The sequence below is a fragment of the Meleagris gallopavo genome, chromosome 1, assembly GCF_000146605.3.
Source record: "Meleagris gallopavo isolate NT-WF06-2002-E0010 breed Aviagen turkey brand Nicholas breeding stock chromosome 1, Turkey_5.1, whole genome shotgun sequence".
Lineage (NCBI taxonomy): Eukaryota > Metazoa > Chordata > Aves > Galliformes > Phasianidae > Meleagris > Meleagris gallopavo.
This window is the reverse complement of record NC_015011.2, coordinates 177,982,786-178,002,229: the sequence shown is the minus strand read 5'-3', so window position 1 is coordinate 178,002,229 and position 19,444 is coordinate 177,982,786. Positions and strand designations below refer to the sequence as shown.

Sequence of the window (19,444 nt, the reverse complement as noted above, 5' to 3'; positions counted from 1 at the left end):
CATCCAACCTGGTCTTGAATGCTTCCAGAGGTGGGACATCCACAAACTCTCTGGGAAATCTATTTCAGCATCTCATCCCCCTCTGAGTTAAAAATTTTTATACCTAATATCTAATGTAAGTCTCCTGTCTTTTAGTTGATAGTCATTGCCCCTCGTCCTGTCACTGTCAGAAAGTGTAAAAAGGCAGTCCCCCTATTGCTTGTAATTTCCCTTCCATTACTGGAAAGCTGTGATGAGATCATTGCAGAGCCTTCTTCAAGCTGAATGAGCCCAGCTTTGTCAGCCTGTCTTCACAGGAGAGGGGCTCCAGCCCTTTGATCATCTTTGAGGCCCTCCTCTGAAGCCACTTCAGCTGCTCCCTTCTGCTGGGGGCCCCAGAGCTGGGCACAGTACTCCTGGTGGGGCCTCACAAGGGCAGAGCAGAAGGCGATAATCCCCTCCCTCTCCCTGCTCTCTTCTCATGTAGCCCAGGATGCTGTTGACCTTTTGTGCTGTGTGCTCACGCTGCTGGCTCATGCCCAGCTTTTCATCCATCAGGACTCCTAAAGTCCTTCTCCACAGGGCTGCTCTCAAGGAGTTATTCTCCCAGCCTGTATTTGTATCTGGGATTGCCTTGACCCAAGTGCAGTACCTTGCACTTGGCCTTGTTAAACATCATTAGATTACTTTTCATGCATGTCCAGGTCCCTCTGGATGACTTCCCTTCCCTGGTATTGTGTCAACTGCACCACTCAGCTTGGTGTCATCATAAAGAAATTATTAAAAGTCTGTGTTTAAAACAAACAAACAAACAAAAAACCTCTATCAATACGCATCCACACTGCAGTGACTAGTATATTTGTCTAGTATATGGATTATATTGTGTAAATTAGTTGGAAATCTGAGTAAATTAAAAAATCATTGCTGCTGTTCCTTAACTGAAGAAAACTCAGCTATGAAATCATGGAAGATCCCAATCAAGCCATAGAGTGGCTCATGCAGTTGATCAGTGTAGTACCAACTGACCCACATGTACTTTCAAAACTAGGGAAATTATATGACAATGAAGGTGATAAATCCCAAGCCTTTCATTATTACTATGAGGTATTTGCTTTATGTTACTTTCTTATAATTAAAGACACAGAAAACTATGGCAGTATTTTCAAGTTAACAACTGATTCGATTCATTTAAACTGTTCAAAATGTCATCCAAAAGAAGAAAGAATGACCTTTGTCAGGGGTGGGGATTGCAGGTAGTTGACAAAATCTAATTTTTGTAGTCAGGTCCCAGGGAAACACTTAGTCTGTGTTTCCTCCTGGTATAGGACCTCCAACTTTTCTTTGTCAAGCTCTTTATTTACATTGGACCCTAACAGTTTCAATTTAAAACTCAATCTGACACTCAAGATTAAAAGTGGATACAATAAATGTGATTTTAAAGGTGCTTAACTTCACAGCATTAGTTGGAAGGTATACCTGTGTGATGGATATGGAGATAAACCTATGTGTCTGTGTTTGATTGCTATGCATTAAGTATGCACAGTTGCCTAAAATTAGACATCCTCTCTCCTTTCAAACTGGCTGTGATTTCTAGAGATCCTTTGGTTTCAGAAATGGGAATAAGACAAGAAGCCACTTTGCAGTCCAACAGTTCTTTTTATGTACGTGTAAAGTGAGGATGACCAGCATTGCAATTCTGAGTACTGGTGGAGTTGTGCATGATTATAATTTTGGTGCCTGTTTCAATGGAGATTTCTAAGAATCTGCTTTACACACATATGCATTTCTTGGAAAAGAATGCTTTTAGGTTAGTTTTCTATCAGACTGATTTGAATGTGAAATTCTATTAGGTAGTATTGTTTAACATTTTAGATAATGTGTTCACACACAGACCTGATCTAAGTAAACAACTTAGCTGTTGCAGGCTGTATAAATAGCACTTCAAGTAAGGTTGGATGGAAAATGTGACAGACTTATCTCAGGTAACTTCTAAAATGCATTCTGTAATTAGAAAACTTGGCATGCTGTTTTTTTTTTTTTCCTTCCTCAGGATTGCTTAGCATAGTACACTGCTTCCATTCACATATAACATATTTTTGGCATCTGGGGAATTAAACACTTGAGTCAGATATTCCAGAAGTAACATAAAGATGTTGTTTATCACTATTTATCACTGTTTCTTTCACCTTTTCAATTTTGTCAGTCGTACCGTTATTTCCCTTCAAACATTGAGGTCATTGAATGGCTTGGAGCCTATTGCATCGACACCCAGTTTTGTGAAAAAGCCATTGAGTACTTTGAGAGAGCAGCACTTATCCTGTAAGTAATTTTTATCTTGTATCTATTTAAAAATTTTGCGATTAGACATCCATAATTATACTGAGATAATTTCAGTATTGTAAACAAGTATCAGAGCAAACTATTTTGGAACATCATCTAATTTTCCCCAAATTTCTGTTTGTTTGCATGGTGTTTTCGTTCTTTCTGTGTTATTTCAGTGTTAAGTAAGGGCCCAAGATGGTATTAGCTATTAGAACCTCCTTTCTCTATCCTCTGTCATTAAACACAGTGATGAAATAGGGAACACTTCTACTAAGTCACCAAGACTTCCTTCTCTGTGGCTTTATGTGAAATATTCCCTTTCTGTTTATCACACAGTGAGGAACTGATGGTTTAGATAAATGTATATTTAAATGTTCTTGCTGCATTTTCCCTTTTCATCTAAGTTCTACTCCCATAAGAAGAATGATATTACAAATAAGGTGCGTAAGTAAGCAGAAGCGTGCAATGCAGAATTAACAATGGATGGCAGATGTAAGTTGGCAGATCAAATTGATCTCGATATAGATATTTGAACTTACTGAAATTGTCCTTTAGCAGAATATGATGTACTTAAGAACGTGAGCCTGTAGGCTGTGCTTTGTATTCTAAGTCAGAAAAGTGAGCTTGTGAGACAAATGCATTACTCCTAAGTGAGATATCACATTAACTTATTCTAAATAATCAAATTAAGACCGTGTTCCTGATTTTAACTGTCAGTCTGACTTACAACTTGGAGAAATGGCATTGACAGCATGCAGATCCTCAGATGCAAAGACTGCTTTCTTCCATTCTGCACGAGGCTCCTTCTTTCCTCATGAAAATGTTTTCAAACTCTTATTTATGTAGGAAGCAATTAACATGATTCTATCGTCAATCCAGCTTTTCATTTAAAGTAATTAAACTCGATTGTATGTAGGGAAGAATATAAAAATATGCAATTATAGGTACAGTAAAATACTAAAGCATGCAACATTCTTCAATTCTGCCAGTTCAACCACTTGGTGCAGCAAACAAACTTGTGCAAATCACAAAGATAACATGAAGAGCAGTCAATGCTTCAGTAGTTGATACTTGTAAGGCATCATGTACCCTAGAAATGATGGAAAAAACTTAGTCAGAATACAGGAGCTTAGTCAAAATAAAGGACCTTATAAAGCAGTTTTGAATAACTGACATGAAATTCTTCATGGTTATCTATAATTATCATCTGTCTTTCATACAGAAATGGTTTTTCTGTGGGATTTTGCTGTTATTAATAACACAACACAGATACTTGGGTGTTTATTTGTTATTGAAATAATGTAGGTGTGTTAATTGATAAATATGAATGTTGGGATATAAATTGCTGAATAAGTATTGTTATTGATTGGAAATAAAATTACATCTAGTAACCTAGAGCCCTGAACACAAGAACATGACACACAAATATACTGTGTGTGAACTGACCTGGTTAGCTGCTTCCTAGGAAGAGACTATACTAGGGTGAAATGTTTAAGAGAAGTTTAGTAGTAGGTTTTTACAAATGCTGTGCAGAATATGTTGCCTATTTATTGTGTGCTTACAGTGTGCACAACTTTGTCTTTTTTATGTGCAGTCCTACGCAAGTGAAGTGGCAGCTGATGGTTGCCAGTTGCTATCGGAGAAGTGGTAAGTTCAGTAACATTTTTTGCAGTTAGTTGAAAAATTTTGTTTTGATTGATGTTTTGATTTATTATTTTTTTTCTTCTGATCTTTTCTGTCTCCTGTGAGTTCTCCTAAATTTTGTTTAAAATTTCAGTTACGTATTATTTTGTTATAAACTTTGTGTGTGTGCAATAAAGCGTGACTTCTCTTTTAAGTGTGAGAAGTATGCCTGTACTGACTTATGCATGAAACATTCCTTGTGCTCTTAGGTACTTAAAATAAAGATATAACAGCATAAATTATTTGCTCAAAGCTCTTTAATTATCATACCGTCAGATCTAACATAGTCATTAGATCTTGAAGTTGCTTAATTCCCATTTATTTTCAACAGTAGACGTAATTTTTTAGGTGTTTAAGTAGTATATGTGTTGCACAAACAGTCTTAATGTGCAGTTTCTTACTGGGAGTATTATATGTCAATAAGCAAAATGGAAAGTGCCTAATCTTTCTAGGTTCTTTCATCACAGAAGCTTACAAATGATACTCGCCTTTTTAGCTGTCCCATTTTGTCACTCTTCCTTCTGCTTTTTTAGAACTCTGCAGTACTGGATCTCTTAACAAATTTTCTCACTCTGGTTATTGAACTCAACAATGGAAAAAGGAACAGGACCTGGGAAAGGCGGTGAATTAATAGCAGTCAGTGCCACTGAAGGAGAGACAGATTAACTGCTTTCCCAGCAAAGAAAAACTGGCTGTTTATTTACCTCACTCATGAGTCACTGATAAAATTTCCAGCTTATTATGTTAACAAAGCAGATTCAATTGTTCTCTGTCTCACATTAGGAAAATAAAAACAGTGGTATCTGAACAAGCTTTTTGGTCAGTTATATCATGGAGGTAAATTTAGATTCACAAGCTCTGTCAGTCCTTTGCATGCTAATCAAGCTGAACCAAATTAAAGGCTAATTAATTTGCTACTAAATTGGTGAAAACCACTTTTTGGGCAAAAGAGGAGACATAAGCAAGTATTCTGATTGAAAAAAACACAGCAGAGCTCAGCAGTTACACATTTCTATTTGACCAGTCCATCTATCTGCAACCTTGGATAAGCACTAGATGTGTTATCTATCTTATGTAGATAAGGATGTATCACATGTACGGAATGTATCTAATGTATCACAGGACAACAGGGTTCTAGTAAGCAGAAAAAGGGCAAAAATCAGGAAACTGTTTTTTGTAGAATAATCTGGATGTTTTTCAGATGCTTTCAATTTTTGCTGTTGTGTAGTTTTTAATAAATGTTAAGCTTGGTTTTCTCAAATTTGGTCTTATAATATTAAATCATGTATTAAAACTGAAAAGAAGAAGTGGTGTTGAACTGTATATATTCCTCTTCAGATATTCTTTCTCTCTCTCTCTCTCTCTCTCTCTCTCTCTCTCTCTTTTCTTTTTTTTTTTTTTTAAATATGTGGTAATGTTAGTAGGAGACATCTGTTTTGTTTGCAGGTAACTACCAGAAAGCTCTAGAGAAATACAAAGTCATTCACCAAAAATTCCCAGAGAATGTTGAATGTAAGTTGTTTCATTGAGTGGTACAACCATCAAAGAGAACTTTGTTACCTTAAATATATTTGTTGGTGATCCATATGATGTAAGTAATTTTCATACCCAGATATTGTTTTGAACTAACATTTTTATTCCAGCTTATGCCCCCATATTCGGTTAATGTTTGTGACGACACAAAAATGTGATTTAAGAAGTACTGGGGTACTGCTGAAGAAGAAATCTGAAAATGAGCTAACTGTAGTTGACTGGCTGAGCTCATTTTATTGCATACTTGCTACATTTTATAATTACGTTAATTGTTTTATCATGAGATTAAAAACTTTTTACTTCTAGTTCCCACTAGTTAAAACTCCTGCTGTAAATTTACTAGATTTTTTTTTTTTTGTATCTGGAAAATTTTTACCAAAGCCCATCCTTCCAAAAGGAGGTTGAGAGTTCCTAAGTACAGTAGGTCAAATAGTCTCTAGAAAATCCGTAGAGAATTTCATACTGCGCTACAGGAAACAGCTTTGAAGAGAAAGATGTTTTACAGAAGCTGTCACACCTGTAGTCTAAATGATGAAGTCCTATAGGAAACAGGGCCTGTGACTGGTTGCCATGACGTCCTCCTACATCTCACACTTCTATACTAATTCCAAACTACGAAGTCGTCACCAACAAGCCTACACTTTTAAATTTAAATGGGAAGAGTTTTCACTGTATTTTAAAATAAAATTGTATCATTCTGCTTTAACAAATGTACTTTTAAGAGGAAGCGTACAGTTCTGTTGTACAAGATAAATGCAGTACTAGGACTTTCAAGGTTGTAGGCAAAATGTCACGTTCTCATTGGCGTATGTGAAAACCTTTTAGAAATGCTACTATTTTTCTGAATGGTGTTTCAGCAAATTAGAAAATTGAGGCAGCAGTTGGCAAGAAATTTAACTGATCTAAAAGTTTTCTACTGCTGAAATAATGGTTCCTCACTCTTCCCTTTCTGGCTGTATGCTCCCAGCTTTCTTCCTTATGCTGGTTCTGATGCTGACCTGATCCCTCAGTGAATAATTGCAGCTTCTTAAAGCTGCAGAAAACTAACCTATACAAAAATAATAATTAAAAAACATATATTCTATGAAAGAAGTTGAGAGAAGTGGCTTGTGTCGTGTTTGTCAGCATCCTTCTGAGGCAGAAATAAGCACGTAGGAATAGCATCAATATTTTTAGAGTCTGGTCCAGCATCTCCAATGACTGATTTTAAGGATCCTTTTGTTTCCATTGTGCAGTTATATTTGCTCTTCGTGTTTTTTATTCTATAGAGTTAATATTTAGAAAATTAACTACAACAAAACTGCAACAATAGAATCCAAAAAACAGCAAACCATTCTGATTCACTTGACATTTATAAAATTATTTTTAAGAAAATGCTATTGATAGTGGCTCCTCAGTAAGTTAGTACCATTATTGTACTTCCCAGTTTCCAAAATGTTTGTCAAGCATTATGAGCTAAAGGAATTGAACATGTTTTGCATCTTCAACTTATATGAACGATGTTTGTACTGTTCATGGGTATAGCCACTGCATCACAGAAAGTGTTGCATTTTTCCACTGTATCATAACTTGCATAGTGATGTTGGACTGGAATCACCTTGTATTCCTAGCTGTTTGCAGTGGTCTGTACTGCCATTCAGTATGTCCAGTCTGGGGAGGGTGCACTTGTAGTTTGAGCTGCTTGTAAGCCTTTTTCTTACAATGGTTTGTTCTTCAATTAGGCCTCCGCTTTTTAGTTCGTCTCTGCACAGATATGGGACTGAAAGAAGTCCAAGAATATATGACAAAACTCAAGAAAGTGGAAAAATTAAAGGAGATAAGAGAGCAGGTAAGCCTATTTCTTTCTGCAGTGTGGACAGCGTACCACAGACAAAGCTAAGACAGTATTGATGGCACTTTAAAATAAAATGTGTATTAAATTCCTGGTATGGAGAGGCTCATGTTTTGTGGTTTGGGTTCTTTAGTTTTAAATTAGCGGTCAGCATTAAATCTTTCTGAATGTTTGTTGAGCACTGGATTTTCTGTGATTTTAAATATTAGTGAAAAATGGGTTATGTGGATGTGCTGGGAATGCTGGAGCCACACACATAATTCAGCTCCTCTGGAATGTTGTCTTTCCTACTTCTTTGCCAGAGTGTGAAAAGTATGTTTACCAGCCAAGTAATAATGCAGCTATAGAGAGAGAGAGAGAGGAGAGTGCAAGAATTTTTCCATGTGGTAGAATTCCTTCTTGCTATTACAGGACCGTGATATTAGCAGGTTACATAAGTAGAATTATACATAAATAGAAATACGTAAGAGGAAAGAAGTAAATCATTTATGTTAGTGGCAAATGTTAAACTGAAGAAGATTTCCGTGAGAAAGCTACAGGCTTTGAAAGGTATGAAATCACAATTTCTGTTGCATTGAGAGCAGTGTGTGTTCTTAATTTTTTTGTTATTCCTGTGATAAAGTAAGGTCTTAAAATCAGCTTCTTAATTGGAAAGCATTGTCTGTGTGTTATGAAGCTGCAGTATACTCAAGTTTGCTCTTTCTTTCCAGTGAATTGTCTGAAAACTGCATCGTCACACTGGGGCACATTGAAGTCTTTACTAATTTATGTTGTGCTAGTAAGACTTTCTGGCTCCCTTTCAGTGTTGGATAATGTGTAAATACATCCTTAGTTACTGCAGTTTTACTTTAATTCCAGAGGGTCTAAGTATGCACGTGTAGACCGGAGCATTTCAAAAATGAAAAGAACTCAGACAGGGAATGCTGTTCAAAGGATTCCAGCTTTATACTACAAGCCTGCTTTGTGCACCATTTGAAGTGTGTTGGTTTGGATTTTCTGTGACTAAACCTTAATGCTTTTTGAAAAATGAACATGAGAAGGCAGTCTGCAAATTTTGGGGCTCAAATATAGTGGGGCTAGTATTCATCCATGTCTCTTTCATAATGGCATCAATAAACAAAGCAGATAACCAGGTATTCCTACTCTACAAAACTCTGAATTGAGACCTCTCTCAAGTGTGTTAAACAGGCTTTCCTTAGTTTCTAGACAGTCTCACTTCAATGTCCGTGATATCCAGAATTCTTTGCAATAACATCCAATTCCTCAGTGCTGTACCCAGGAAAGCTCAGCTATGGAACCAGTTAAATACCAAAATGGTTAAATGCCAGAGGGTTGTCATCAATGGTTCTGTGTCAGGGTGGAGGCTGGTCACAAGCGATGTCCCTCAGGGATCAGTCCTGGGACCGGTGCTCTTCAACATCTTCATCAGTGACATAGACGATGGCATCGAGTGCAACCTCAGCAAGTTTATGGGTGTCACCAAGCTGAGTGGTGCAGTCGATACCTGGGAGGAAGGGAAGCCATCCAGAGGGACCTGGACAGGCTGGAGAGTGGGCCCATGAGAACTTAATGAAGTTCAACATGGCAAAGTGCAGGGTGCTGCACTTGGGTCAGGGTGATCCCAGGTGTTTGTACAAATTGGGGAAAGATCTCCTGGAGAGCAGCCCTGCAGAGAAGGACTTGGGGGTCTGAGTAGATGAGAAAATGGACATGAGCCAGCAGTGTGTGCTTGCAGCCCAGAAGGCCAACTGTGTTCTGAGCTGCATTAAAAAAGGGGTGACCAGCAGGAGAGGGAGGTGATTGTCCTGTGCTCAGCTCTTGTGAGGCCTCAATCTGCAGTACTGCGTCCAGGCCTGGAGCCCCCAGTACAGGAAGGACGTGGAGCTCTTGGAGTGGGTCCAGAGGAGGGCCAACAAGATGATCAGAGAGCTGGAGCTCCTCTCCTGTGAGGAAAGGTTGAGGGAACTGGGCTTGTTCAGCTTGGAGAAGAGAAGGCTCTGAGGAGACCTCATTGTGGCCTGCCAGTACTTGAAGGGAGCATATAAACAGGAGGGGGAACGGCTGTTTACAAGAGTGGATAGTGACAGGACAAGGGGGAATGGTCTTAAACTGAGACAGGGGAGGTTTAGGTTAGATATTAGGAGGAAGTTTTTCATACAGAGGGTGGTGACACACTGGAACAGGTTGCCCAAGGAGGTTGTGGATGTCCCGACCCTGGAGGCATTCAAGGGCAGGCTGGATGTGGCTCTGGGCAGCCTGGTATGGTGTTGGCAACCCTGCACGTAGCAGAGGGGTTGAAACTCGATGATCATTGTGGTCCTTTTCAATTCAGGCCATCCTATGATTCTATGAAATACTTGGTTACCTTAGTTGGTGAGAGAGGTTCCTAGGGATGCAGAAGTAATCTCATGCTTGGCATACAATTCCAGTGTTGTGTTGTTTTTTTTTTTCCTATCCAATGAAGATTTTAATTATACACCATGCATCTGCAAATGCTGAAGGTTCAGAGGAAAGACGTAGCTTTCTCTTAAGAAAATTGATAATTAAATATGTGGGGAAAAAAATCTCTTGTCAAATTTCATCATGCTTATTTCCTGCTGGAAATTTGAGCTGTCCTGGATGAATTTCTGTACTGTCTGGTGGGGAAAAAGCTACCAGTAAATATTGAAAAGATTATATTGTTGAAGTTATTTAAAAACTGAGAGTTTAGTAGTGCATGAATTATGCTTCAAATGTTGTTTTTTTTCATTTTGATTACACTGAGTTAAGTTCATTGAGTAGTAAGTGAGTAATAGAGATCTTAGTGGAATCCAGTAGTGCAAGACAGAGTCTCAACACCAGTGCTGTTTTTTGCTGTTGGTGTTACATCTGGGTTTCCATCTCCTGATTTGGTTCTGGTGTTTTCTCTGTTGTTCTGGAGGGTTATTCTTATTTCTGCCATCTGGCCTTAGGAATGACTTGGTTTTTTTGTCCTAAAGAACTCCTTCTGTCATTTGTGCACATATAAACTATATTTTTGAGCTCTAAAATCATTAAGTGTTAATAACTCACTGTAGATTTCCAGGAAGAGCACTGGTCTCAGTTAACAAAACCAGATACAACTCAATTCCTGCTCATAATTTTCAACTAACGCGTGGTTTGTCAGTTGCACACAGTAAAGACCGTAAGGATGAATGCCATTGTAATATACCTGCTTTTCAAAGTCTGCACACTGACTTTGTATCTGCATGGAAATTTATCAAAATTTGCTGTTCTGGCACCATTTTGCCAGAATAAGTATATCCACATGGAATTTATACCAAAATAAATATTCTGGAATACTTTCTTCACTCGATCTGAAATATGGGCAAGTTGTTAAACACTTCCAGACAAGAATCTGGGAACATCTGTGGGCTTCATTCACCGTAGAAGTTTTTCTCCCTGTCTCTCACAGCATTGGATTTTTGTTGTAACCTTCATGCTGCTTTTGTTGTTATTGTTGTTTTATTTCATTAGTTTTTCTTTTTCATGTTTCAGTTTAAAAAAAGACAGGTATTAATGTAAAAGTTCACATAACCTCCTTGGCTCCCACATGTACATACATTACCATTTATTTCCTTTAAGTGAGCTTAATGACTGAAAAAGTGGGACTGATTGGGTGTGGTGTGAAGTGACGATTAGTGCAAACACAGCATGGGACTTGCTGTGTTTACCTTCAGGCATCTACATCTGGACTCAACCTACCTTTCTTCTGCAGTCTTAAGAGAGAAATTTTTGGGGTAGAAATGACGGGCTTATTTTAAGTATCTGCTTTTTACTCAGTTGGGACTGTATGGGAATTAGTCATATGCTTCAGCTTTAGTACTTCTGCAACACTGGGGGAGTAAAGTCCAAGGATGAAAACACCGCCATGGCTCTATCATGTAGCTTCCCTCTGACAGACAAAAGCTGAACTTCTGCTGCTGGGCTCTTGTCAGTCCTTCACTGCCTGGACAGTCTGAACATTTTTCACAAAGCGCTGGACTGCGAACGGAATGCTTAGCCCAGAACTGAGAGAACATATTCCAGACTTGAAGGTTTCCCAAAATAAATACAAAGTACGAGGATTCTGGTCCCAGGCTGGATAGTTCCAACACCATTCCAGGTTTCATGCTAGGCATGCTGCTTTCCTGTCTGACTCCTGTGAATTTTGATTTAAAGGCTCTTTCCTTTTTCAGTTGGCGAGAAGCTTGGAAGTTCTTTCACATCTGTGTCATTCCAACTTTGCCAGACTCCACATTGCTTTTCTGGTGAAAAATAAGTGAAGCTACAGTAATTGTCCTGAACACGTGATTAAGTAGCGTGCGCACGTTTTATGCAGAATCTGAATCCTGTAGGATACAGAGATTACTTTTATTGATAGATCAGTACTTGAAATGCTGACTATTTGTACCTGACCATAAAACTGTCCCTTTCTGAGATGTGCCATCTTGTAACTGACAGTATGTGTGTATGAGAACTTTGGTTTTTAGCCAAGAGAAGCCATTTCTGCCATGTGATGCAGAGGTATTGCTTTGATAAACTGTCAGAGTTTTCAAATAGCTCTAAAAAAACACAGCTGGAAGATGTTTATGGTACCTTCCTCTGAGCAAGAGAACCGAGTTTTTAAACGTAGTTTTTGAAGTATTTGCCTTCACCTTTATCTTACATTTAACACTCAACAGCAAATTAAGTTTTGCTGTAAATTGCAGTGCCATGCCAGGTATTCAAAATTTAAGACCTATGGGGTGAATAGTTCTTTTCATACATTTCCTTACTTCCCCACCTCCCTTGAAACGTTACAATAATAACACGCCTGTAGGATTTGCAAGACATTAATGAGCAGAGGCTACTTTGAACTCATACAAGGAGATCTACGTTGCCTGTTTTTTCAGCTGTACTTCACAGAGGTTCATCTGAACTATTTTTTTGTGCACGTTCCTTGTATAAATTTTATCTGAAGAAAAACAATTTATTGAGATAGTCTGTTTGAATTTCACAGGGCTCTAGTTTTACATAAACATTGGCTTTAACACTGATTTTGGGACAATTCTGTGCTTTGAAAACATAGAGTTTATTAGTTACAGTAGGATAAACGTTATTTAATGTTCTTCTTCTGTCTTAGTAATAAGCTAGGTTGAGTTTTTAATAATTATTTGTAACGTACATTAGTAAATGGGGGTTCTGTTCTGTTCTTTTTAAACCTGTTTCGCTGTTCTGCAGCGCATTAAATCTGGCAGAGATGGCAGTGCACGTAACCGCAGGGAAGGAAGTGCTGGTGGAGGTAAGTACTTAATGCCTCTGCTTAAATATCGGGCTTGTCAGGATTTGAAAGAAAATAGTTTTTCTTAAAATGTTTGTAGAACCTCCTTGCATTTATAAATGCACACAAATAAGCATTGAGTAATAATCAAGTAGTGTTGCGAGTTCAAGAGTGTATTTTGTGCTACCAACCCTGTAATTGGAAGACCTCTGTGTTACCTTCTTGCTCATTCTTCCTCTTTTCCCAGTATGGCAGAGATGAAGTGCTAGAGGCTTCCTTGAAGAAAAGCTCGTTCTCTTGACTGTTAAGTCTCTCTGCTCCCATAGATCCACAGTGCTGAGTTTCTTAAATGTAAAACTGGAGGAAGGTAAATCTGGAAGCTTGCCTGTGTAGTTTTTTCTGCACTAGGCAGTCTACATATTGCAGAGCTAATGATTTTTCCCTTCCATTATTAAATCCATGAGACATTAATACTGTTAAACCTGATTGTTCCCCTCTGCTGTTCTAAGGAAACTACCAGACTTCCGGCTACTTTGGCCAGCTGGAATAAAGTCCATTTTGACCCAAATAGGAAATTATTTCTTGGTATTCTGCTTTCATTTTTATTTTACATCATTCAGTATCATAAAAGATCATAAAAGATCTCACCCAGAAATTCTTAATTTTATTCTCTTCGTTTTTCAGTGAAATACTTCTTGCATTTTTTTCTTAACTGGAAACTAACTGGTAATTTTATTTATCCTCTGACATAGCAAAAGTTTTACTACACTGATTCAATTCTATAGGGTCATGAAAATTACTAGCATCGTGTTAAAAGGAATATTTTAGAATACTTAGTATTTAGGAAGACTGCTCTACTGAGTTCTCTAAGGGGTAAGAATTAGTACTGGATTCTCATGAGTTCTCATTTCTTTTTTTAACTCAGCAGTTTCACCAGAGAGGCTTTTAAATCACCTCTTGTTATGTAGGAAAAAATATAATTCGCCTAGAACTTAATTTTACCTGATCTGAGCCTTAGGCCAAATAATTCTCAGGGTGAACTTCCTTATTTTGGTAACAGAAAAGGATGGAAATGTGTGGGATCTCTTTTCTAGCATAAGCTCTCTGATGATCAATCAACTAGAGGTAGAGTAGGTAAAGGTAGTCACTGCTGTGCAAAACACTGCATCAAGCATCCGGGCAAACGGCACAAAGGGTCTCTCTTGCAGCAGTATTTGTCATGATGTATACCTGCCTTAGTAAAAAAAAAATAAAAAATAGAAAAATAAAGGCAGAATCAGGTAGCATCAGTAATTTAATAATAGAGAATGACAAGCAAGTCAATCCTTTATTTAAAGACAAAATATCTTATCTTAAAAATATTATTGGAAAGAAAAAAAGAAAGGTGTCACCCCCTGAAAAGGTTGAGCACATCAGGAACTTTGACTGCAAACTCCGCTAATTCCAAGGGATTACTTCCCCTCCTCAGTCAGAATAACTGGAGAAAAGCAGTTGTAAACATAAGAGGACGAGAGGATAATCAAGATCAGAACTGACCTAGAACTTGTCCTATCAATAATTCTTAGCGTGATGTTCAAGATACAGTGTCAAATTCATGAAAGAAGGGAAAAAAACATTTTGGGAACAAGCCTGTATTAAGAGCGTGTTTGGGAAGCCTCTGTTGTATGAAGTCAGTGCCAAAGATCCAGCCTACCTGGAAATGACTCAGAAAACAAGCAGAGGTACAAAAAAGGTTCTGTATTGAACCTGGAGTAAAATTTTTGTTGAGATTCCTAATTAAAAGTTGTGGTGAGTGTGTGTATATATGTCTGTATATCATACATCTAAATCTTATATGATGTATATTTATATATATTTTTTTATACATATAGCTATCTATATCTCAATGGAGTCAAAGGCATTATATCTTTTTGACCTGGAGAACATTATCAGTGAAGAAGTTATGGCAACAAATGTTAAGGATTACACTGTAGCTTGTCTACCCTGTGCTGAGGAAGACTGAGGGAAAGCCAAAGACTGAAACACCATTTTAGCCAGTGTTGAGCATTATTTCTGGGTTATGAATCTGTATTTTACAGCATAAGAAATATCTGCATACAGCTTGCATGGAGACACACATGAAGTGTAAATGAGGATTATTTCATTTCAAGATCTTAATATGCATTTGAAATACTACTGTCTTCATTACAAGAAAATAAACATTTGTACGCATTTTGAGTTTCATCTCTTCCAGTGTTGTTGCCAAGACCAAAAGGGATAGTTTTCCTTCATTGTATGGGAGATTTGTCATCATTACTGACTCCAATGAGGCGTGGAATCATGCTTAGTTTATTACTTACTAGCTAAATTAAAGTACTTGCTAGCTAATTGAAGTGTATATGCATTCCCAATATTTTAGATATGATGCGTGTTTTTCTTTCTTTCCTCTTACCAGCCCTGTGCCCGGCATCCCTAGGAGAAGTTTTTTCTCCAAGTATTTATCCCCTGTACTTGTAGTAGGAGTGTTAATAGTTCAGACTTCCTTGTTTTAGGAAATATCATTTAAAATTGCTCAGTGAAGGAAGCTAAGAGGAAAGAGAAGTCAGCAAGGTGTGTGCTTACAACCTTGCTTTGTCAATATGAATTAAAGCAGAAGAAGCATGAGATGCACCAAACCATACTTTGAAGACTACGAATAGAATATGCATGGATAGTGCAAAGAATGGAAGGAAGTTGACCCAAAAAACTAACATTTATGTGATGTCAGTATAAAGTCTACTCTTGTGTTGTGAGAGGAAAATAAGCATTACATCTAAACTGCTTACCCACAACTGAACACATTTGCTCTATAAATGCGAAAAGTTTCTTCTCTACGTGAATATCAGATTAATGATTTGTGATCTTTTTTATTCACATTAGAAGGAGATTGTATTAGTACATACCCTTAACATTTTTGGTAATTAAAAAAAAAAAAAAAAGGGACAAAAAAAACCTGAAGGATTTTTAACAGCACGTCTGAGTTTCAGCAGTTGTCAAAGATTTCCTTTTAAATAATCTTCTTGTTCTCACACTTTCTTTGAGTTTTGCAGAGCTGTGATACTAACATCCAGCATTTGGAAGTCTGGACATTATGGTTTTTACTGCTGTAAGGGATTTCTACTGTTCAAGACCATAAGGCCTTTCATAGATAAGTGAAAGTATGACCTTAAGGAACACCTTACCGGGGCAGTGTTTACTTGGTCTCTGCATTTGCCCTGCTTTCTGAATGGGAAGTGTTGTACAGGATGAGAGGGCAGTTGTACATGAGGCGTCGTGATGTCTCGGACAGGAGCCCAAAGAAGCAGTATAGGCTCAGTAGATGAAAGGCTAAGTATTTTGTACTCTGCCTAGTATCTAAGCCTAGCCAGAGACATTTGGGGGGGGAAAACAAGGCATGAGAAGAATTGAGATGTCTCTTACTTCATTTGATGATTTTAGAGAAGAAATGAGTTTGTCCATCCCAAGCAACCATTCTGTATTCAGACATCCTTTAGCACCTCATAGGAATCTCTTCGTACTAATATGCAAGTATATTATGGATATTAGGGCACTAAGCATCCCAAATAATCTTCACTGTGGTTGAGGCAAAAGATTATTCCTGTTACTCTGCAGCATGAACTGCACGATTGTTATTATTTTCTAGTCTTTGTGTGCCTGTTCATACCTCATTAATTTCAAATTGCGATGGGATGGTTCTGTTGGCTGTGTACTGTGTGTACAAAAGAGAAAGTTATTTTTGTATACATATGGGAAATATCTGAATGATGTGGATGTCTTAACCTGTTTGCTGCATATGAACTCACCAGAGGAACTGGCTTAACTGGTACACCAGAAACAACTTGTCTTCAACAATTGAAAAATTTTGCTTTGAAGCATTTTTACGTAATATTCTTGCTGCCACACTAACAGTACTGTTCTTTTGGATCACAGAATCACGGAATTGTAGGGGTTTGATGGGACCTCTGCTGATCATCTAGTCCAACTCTGCTAGTTAACTCCAACCAAAGCCCATTCTTCTCCAAAGATGGTGCCTTCATCCCAAATGTGAAAGGTGCCAAGGGCTGCATTTAAATATACATTCTGGATTTAGTGAAACTTCTATGGTCTTTAAAAGCATTGGCTGTGTGCTTCATTACTTAAACATTTTATGAAGGCAGACTGCCAAACTAAAAATTCTAATTTATGTCCTTTGTGTGATGCTCAATTTCTGATGCATTAATATCATCATTGTAATTGAAGGTGATGGCATTTTTTAAAAATATAAACATAAATATATTGGCTTTAATGGCTTGGATTGTTTTACACATGGTTATCTTCCTAAATTGGACATACAAAAACATAAGTTTAATTTTTTTTTTTTTACTAGAGCTTTCATTCCTTCAAATAGGATTATTCCAAGATAGGATTACTTTTGCAACATGTTGTTTTATAAATTTTTCTGCCACGTAAAACCAACCACTTAAACAACTGTTTTATATTTATAAATGGAACTGGATCCAGTGTGACCATGCTGATGTTTATCATGATTATTTTAGCTCCAGGATGTTACTTGAGGTTGTAAGCAACTGACGTGTCAGCATTGGAAGTAGAAATAGTTTAATATGTTTACTCCAAAGTAAAAAAACAAGAAACATCACACACAGTGACTGTTGTGTTTTAATAATTACAATTGAATACTGACTCCATCATGAAAGGATGGTTTCATTAAATCTTTTTGAAAGAAAGTAGCTGAAGTTATGTTGTTCTTGTATAATGATTTCACAGCACGTGACAGCAAGTTCCTTGCCTTTTCACTGTTTTTTTTTTTTTCCTTCCAGATGCTGGTGGTAGCAAAGGGGAAAGACTGAGTGTCAAACTAAAAGCTTTGCCTGGAACAAGTGAGCCCTATGAAAGCAGCAGCAATAAAGAAATAGGCAAGTGGGCATCTTACACCATGCAACTTTTCAGACCCCCAAAGGGAGGGGAACTAGAAAGATTATGTTACTGGAAGAGCAAGTATAATAATTACACAATTAGGAAAGCATTTTCCCCATGAAATAATCGTGATGAATGACATTAGCTTCATTGTTCAGAGCTCACTTTAAAGGATCTGTAGATATTAAGGAATGTGGCCCAACTAAATATTTATGTTACTATTTTTCTGCTGCAAGTTTTGGTCAGGAAAAAATATCTTAAAAATCCAAATGTGGTATCTTCTTCTCCTTCAGTGATCTTTCTTGTCTGCATTTCAAAGAAGATACCTTGACAGATGTGTCATGTTAGAAAGCAGTCTCCTGTTTGATTTGAGGTGTTTAAAACCAAGCTAAAAGTACTTGCAGGTAACTGTTTCAAATGTACTTGTTTAAATCCCAGATGCTTCCTACATAGACCCACTTGGCCCACAAGCAGAAAGACCTAAAACTGCAGCAAGGAAAAGAACTGAGGAAGATGACTTTGCTGATGAAGAACTAGGAGAGGATTTGCTTCCAGAATAATGTTGGGTCCACTCAAAATCTTTTTCCTTCTAAACTTTTTAGCAGAACAATGCTTCTTCAAGGTGGTTTTGTACCAGGTTTTAAAGAAATAATTGTCGAAACACTTTGTGTTTATGGGACCGTACATTAAACATTTTGGAGTTGAAGCTACAATGTGTTTTATGATTGGTGAAAAATAAGTTATGATTGGGTTATTTTTCTCCTGCATTAAAACTGCAAAAAGCGAAGGCCTTATTATAATGCAAGCAGGTGAGGAGCGGGCCTTCCATCAGTGCCTGCTATTCACTCACCATGGTGATGTGGAAGCATTGTCACAAAGGGTAAAATGGTGGAACCCGCCCCAGCAGGTATATAGAGGGCCCTGCCAGCGAGCCAGCAGCCCAGAGCAGAGTGGGCAGCAGTGGAGCAGGGGCTGAAATGAGAAGGGATGGGGAAGGGTGGATGGGCACTGTGAGGAGGCGAAGTGTAGTGTGTGTGGGGGGGGGGGGTCGGCCTTCCATCCCAGTCACATCCCCTGTGAACCTTTGGACACAGGTGGTGGGGGAGGGCTCTCGTCTTCTACGACAGGACGGGGACACGGCCAGAGCATGGCACACTCCTGGTGTCAGCCCTGCAGCCGTCAATAGGTGAGGAGAGCTATGCACCTCCGGCCCTTGCTGTTCTTGTGGGACAGTCTCCAAGTTCTGTCTCCCAGTAAAGCTTGGATTCATTAATCCATTGGTTGGTTCCTCTCCTTTGCGCAGTCCCTCTTTCCTATGATATTTAAGCATCTTTACATGCGTGTGCCTGGGTGTGGGGTGTGTGCCTGCAGACATGGACAAAGCGTACCTATGGTACGTGTTAATCAAACCTGTGCTTATTTAACACCTCTCCTGTGTATCCAGGAATCTCTAAACAGATCACTCAATGAGCTCTGAGGACACAGAGCCCCATGAAGGTGGGTGACCAACCGCCACGTTTTCAGGGCAGCGCCATGAGGCAGGAGACCGGGAGGCCGGGGCAGCCCGTGCTGCTCCGTGCAGGGCGCACCGTGTGCTCAGCCGTTGCCAGGAGCACAGTGGGACGGTTTTCATCCGAGGCCGTCGAGGGGTAAAGCGTTTTAGCTATTTTCTCTGAGAAAACATCAGTTATCCTTAGGGATTGATCCACGCCGATTCAAGCGTGCCTCACAATAAAGCTGTGTTTCACGAGCCCATCGGTCGGTTCTCTGGTTCGCGCGCTCCTTGTTTCCTTCAGAGCTCGGGGCTGGGCTCTCTCCCCGCCGGAGCGCTCGCCTCCTCCGTGAGCGCCCGCGATCTCCTGGCACGCGAGGCCAGGGGAGATGCGGCGAGGCGCGGGGCGCGT

General features: G+C 38.6%; 1 protein-coding gene across 1 annotated transcript; it reads left to right on the top strand.

Moving 5' to 3' along the window:
* Window positions 1–911: 911 nt before the first annotated feature.
* LOC104917604 (intraflagellar transport protein 88 homolog) lies at window positions 912–18,253 on the top strand. Its single transcript, XM_010729059.3, has 8 exons — window positions 912–1,083; window positions 2,183–2,298; window positions 3,896–3,948; window positions 5,431–5,496; window positions 7,239–7,345; window positions 12,569–12,629; window positions 17,444–17,539; window positions 17,979–18,253. Exons 1-8 carry the CDS (start codon window positions 943–945, stop codon window positions 18,098–18,100), a joined length of 762 nt encoding a protein of 253 aa, XP_010727361.1. The 5' UTR covers window positions 912–942; the 3' UTR covers window positions 18,101–18,253.
* The last annotated feature ends 1,191 nt before the right edge of the window (window positions 18,254–19,444 follow it).

Coding starts and splice junctions, on each gene's coding strand:
- LOC104917604 (XM_010729059.3), top strand. CDS start 943: ATGGAAGATCCCAATCAAGCCATAGAGTGGCTCATGCAGTTGATCAGT. Junction 3,949..5,430: donor CAGTTGCTATCGGAGAAGTG/GTAAGTTCAGTA, acceptor TTTTGTTTGCAG/GTAACTACCAGAAAGCTCTA. Junction 12,630..17,443: donor GGAAGGAAGTGCTGGTGGAG/GTAAGTACTTAA, acceptor TTTTCCTTCCAG/ATGCTGGTGGTAGCAAAGGG.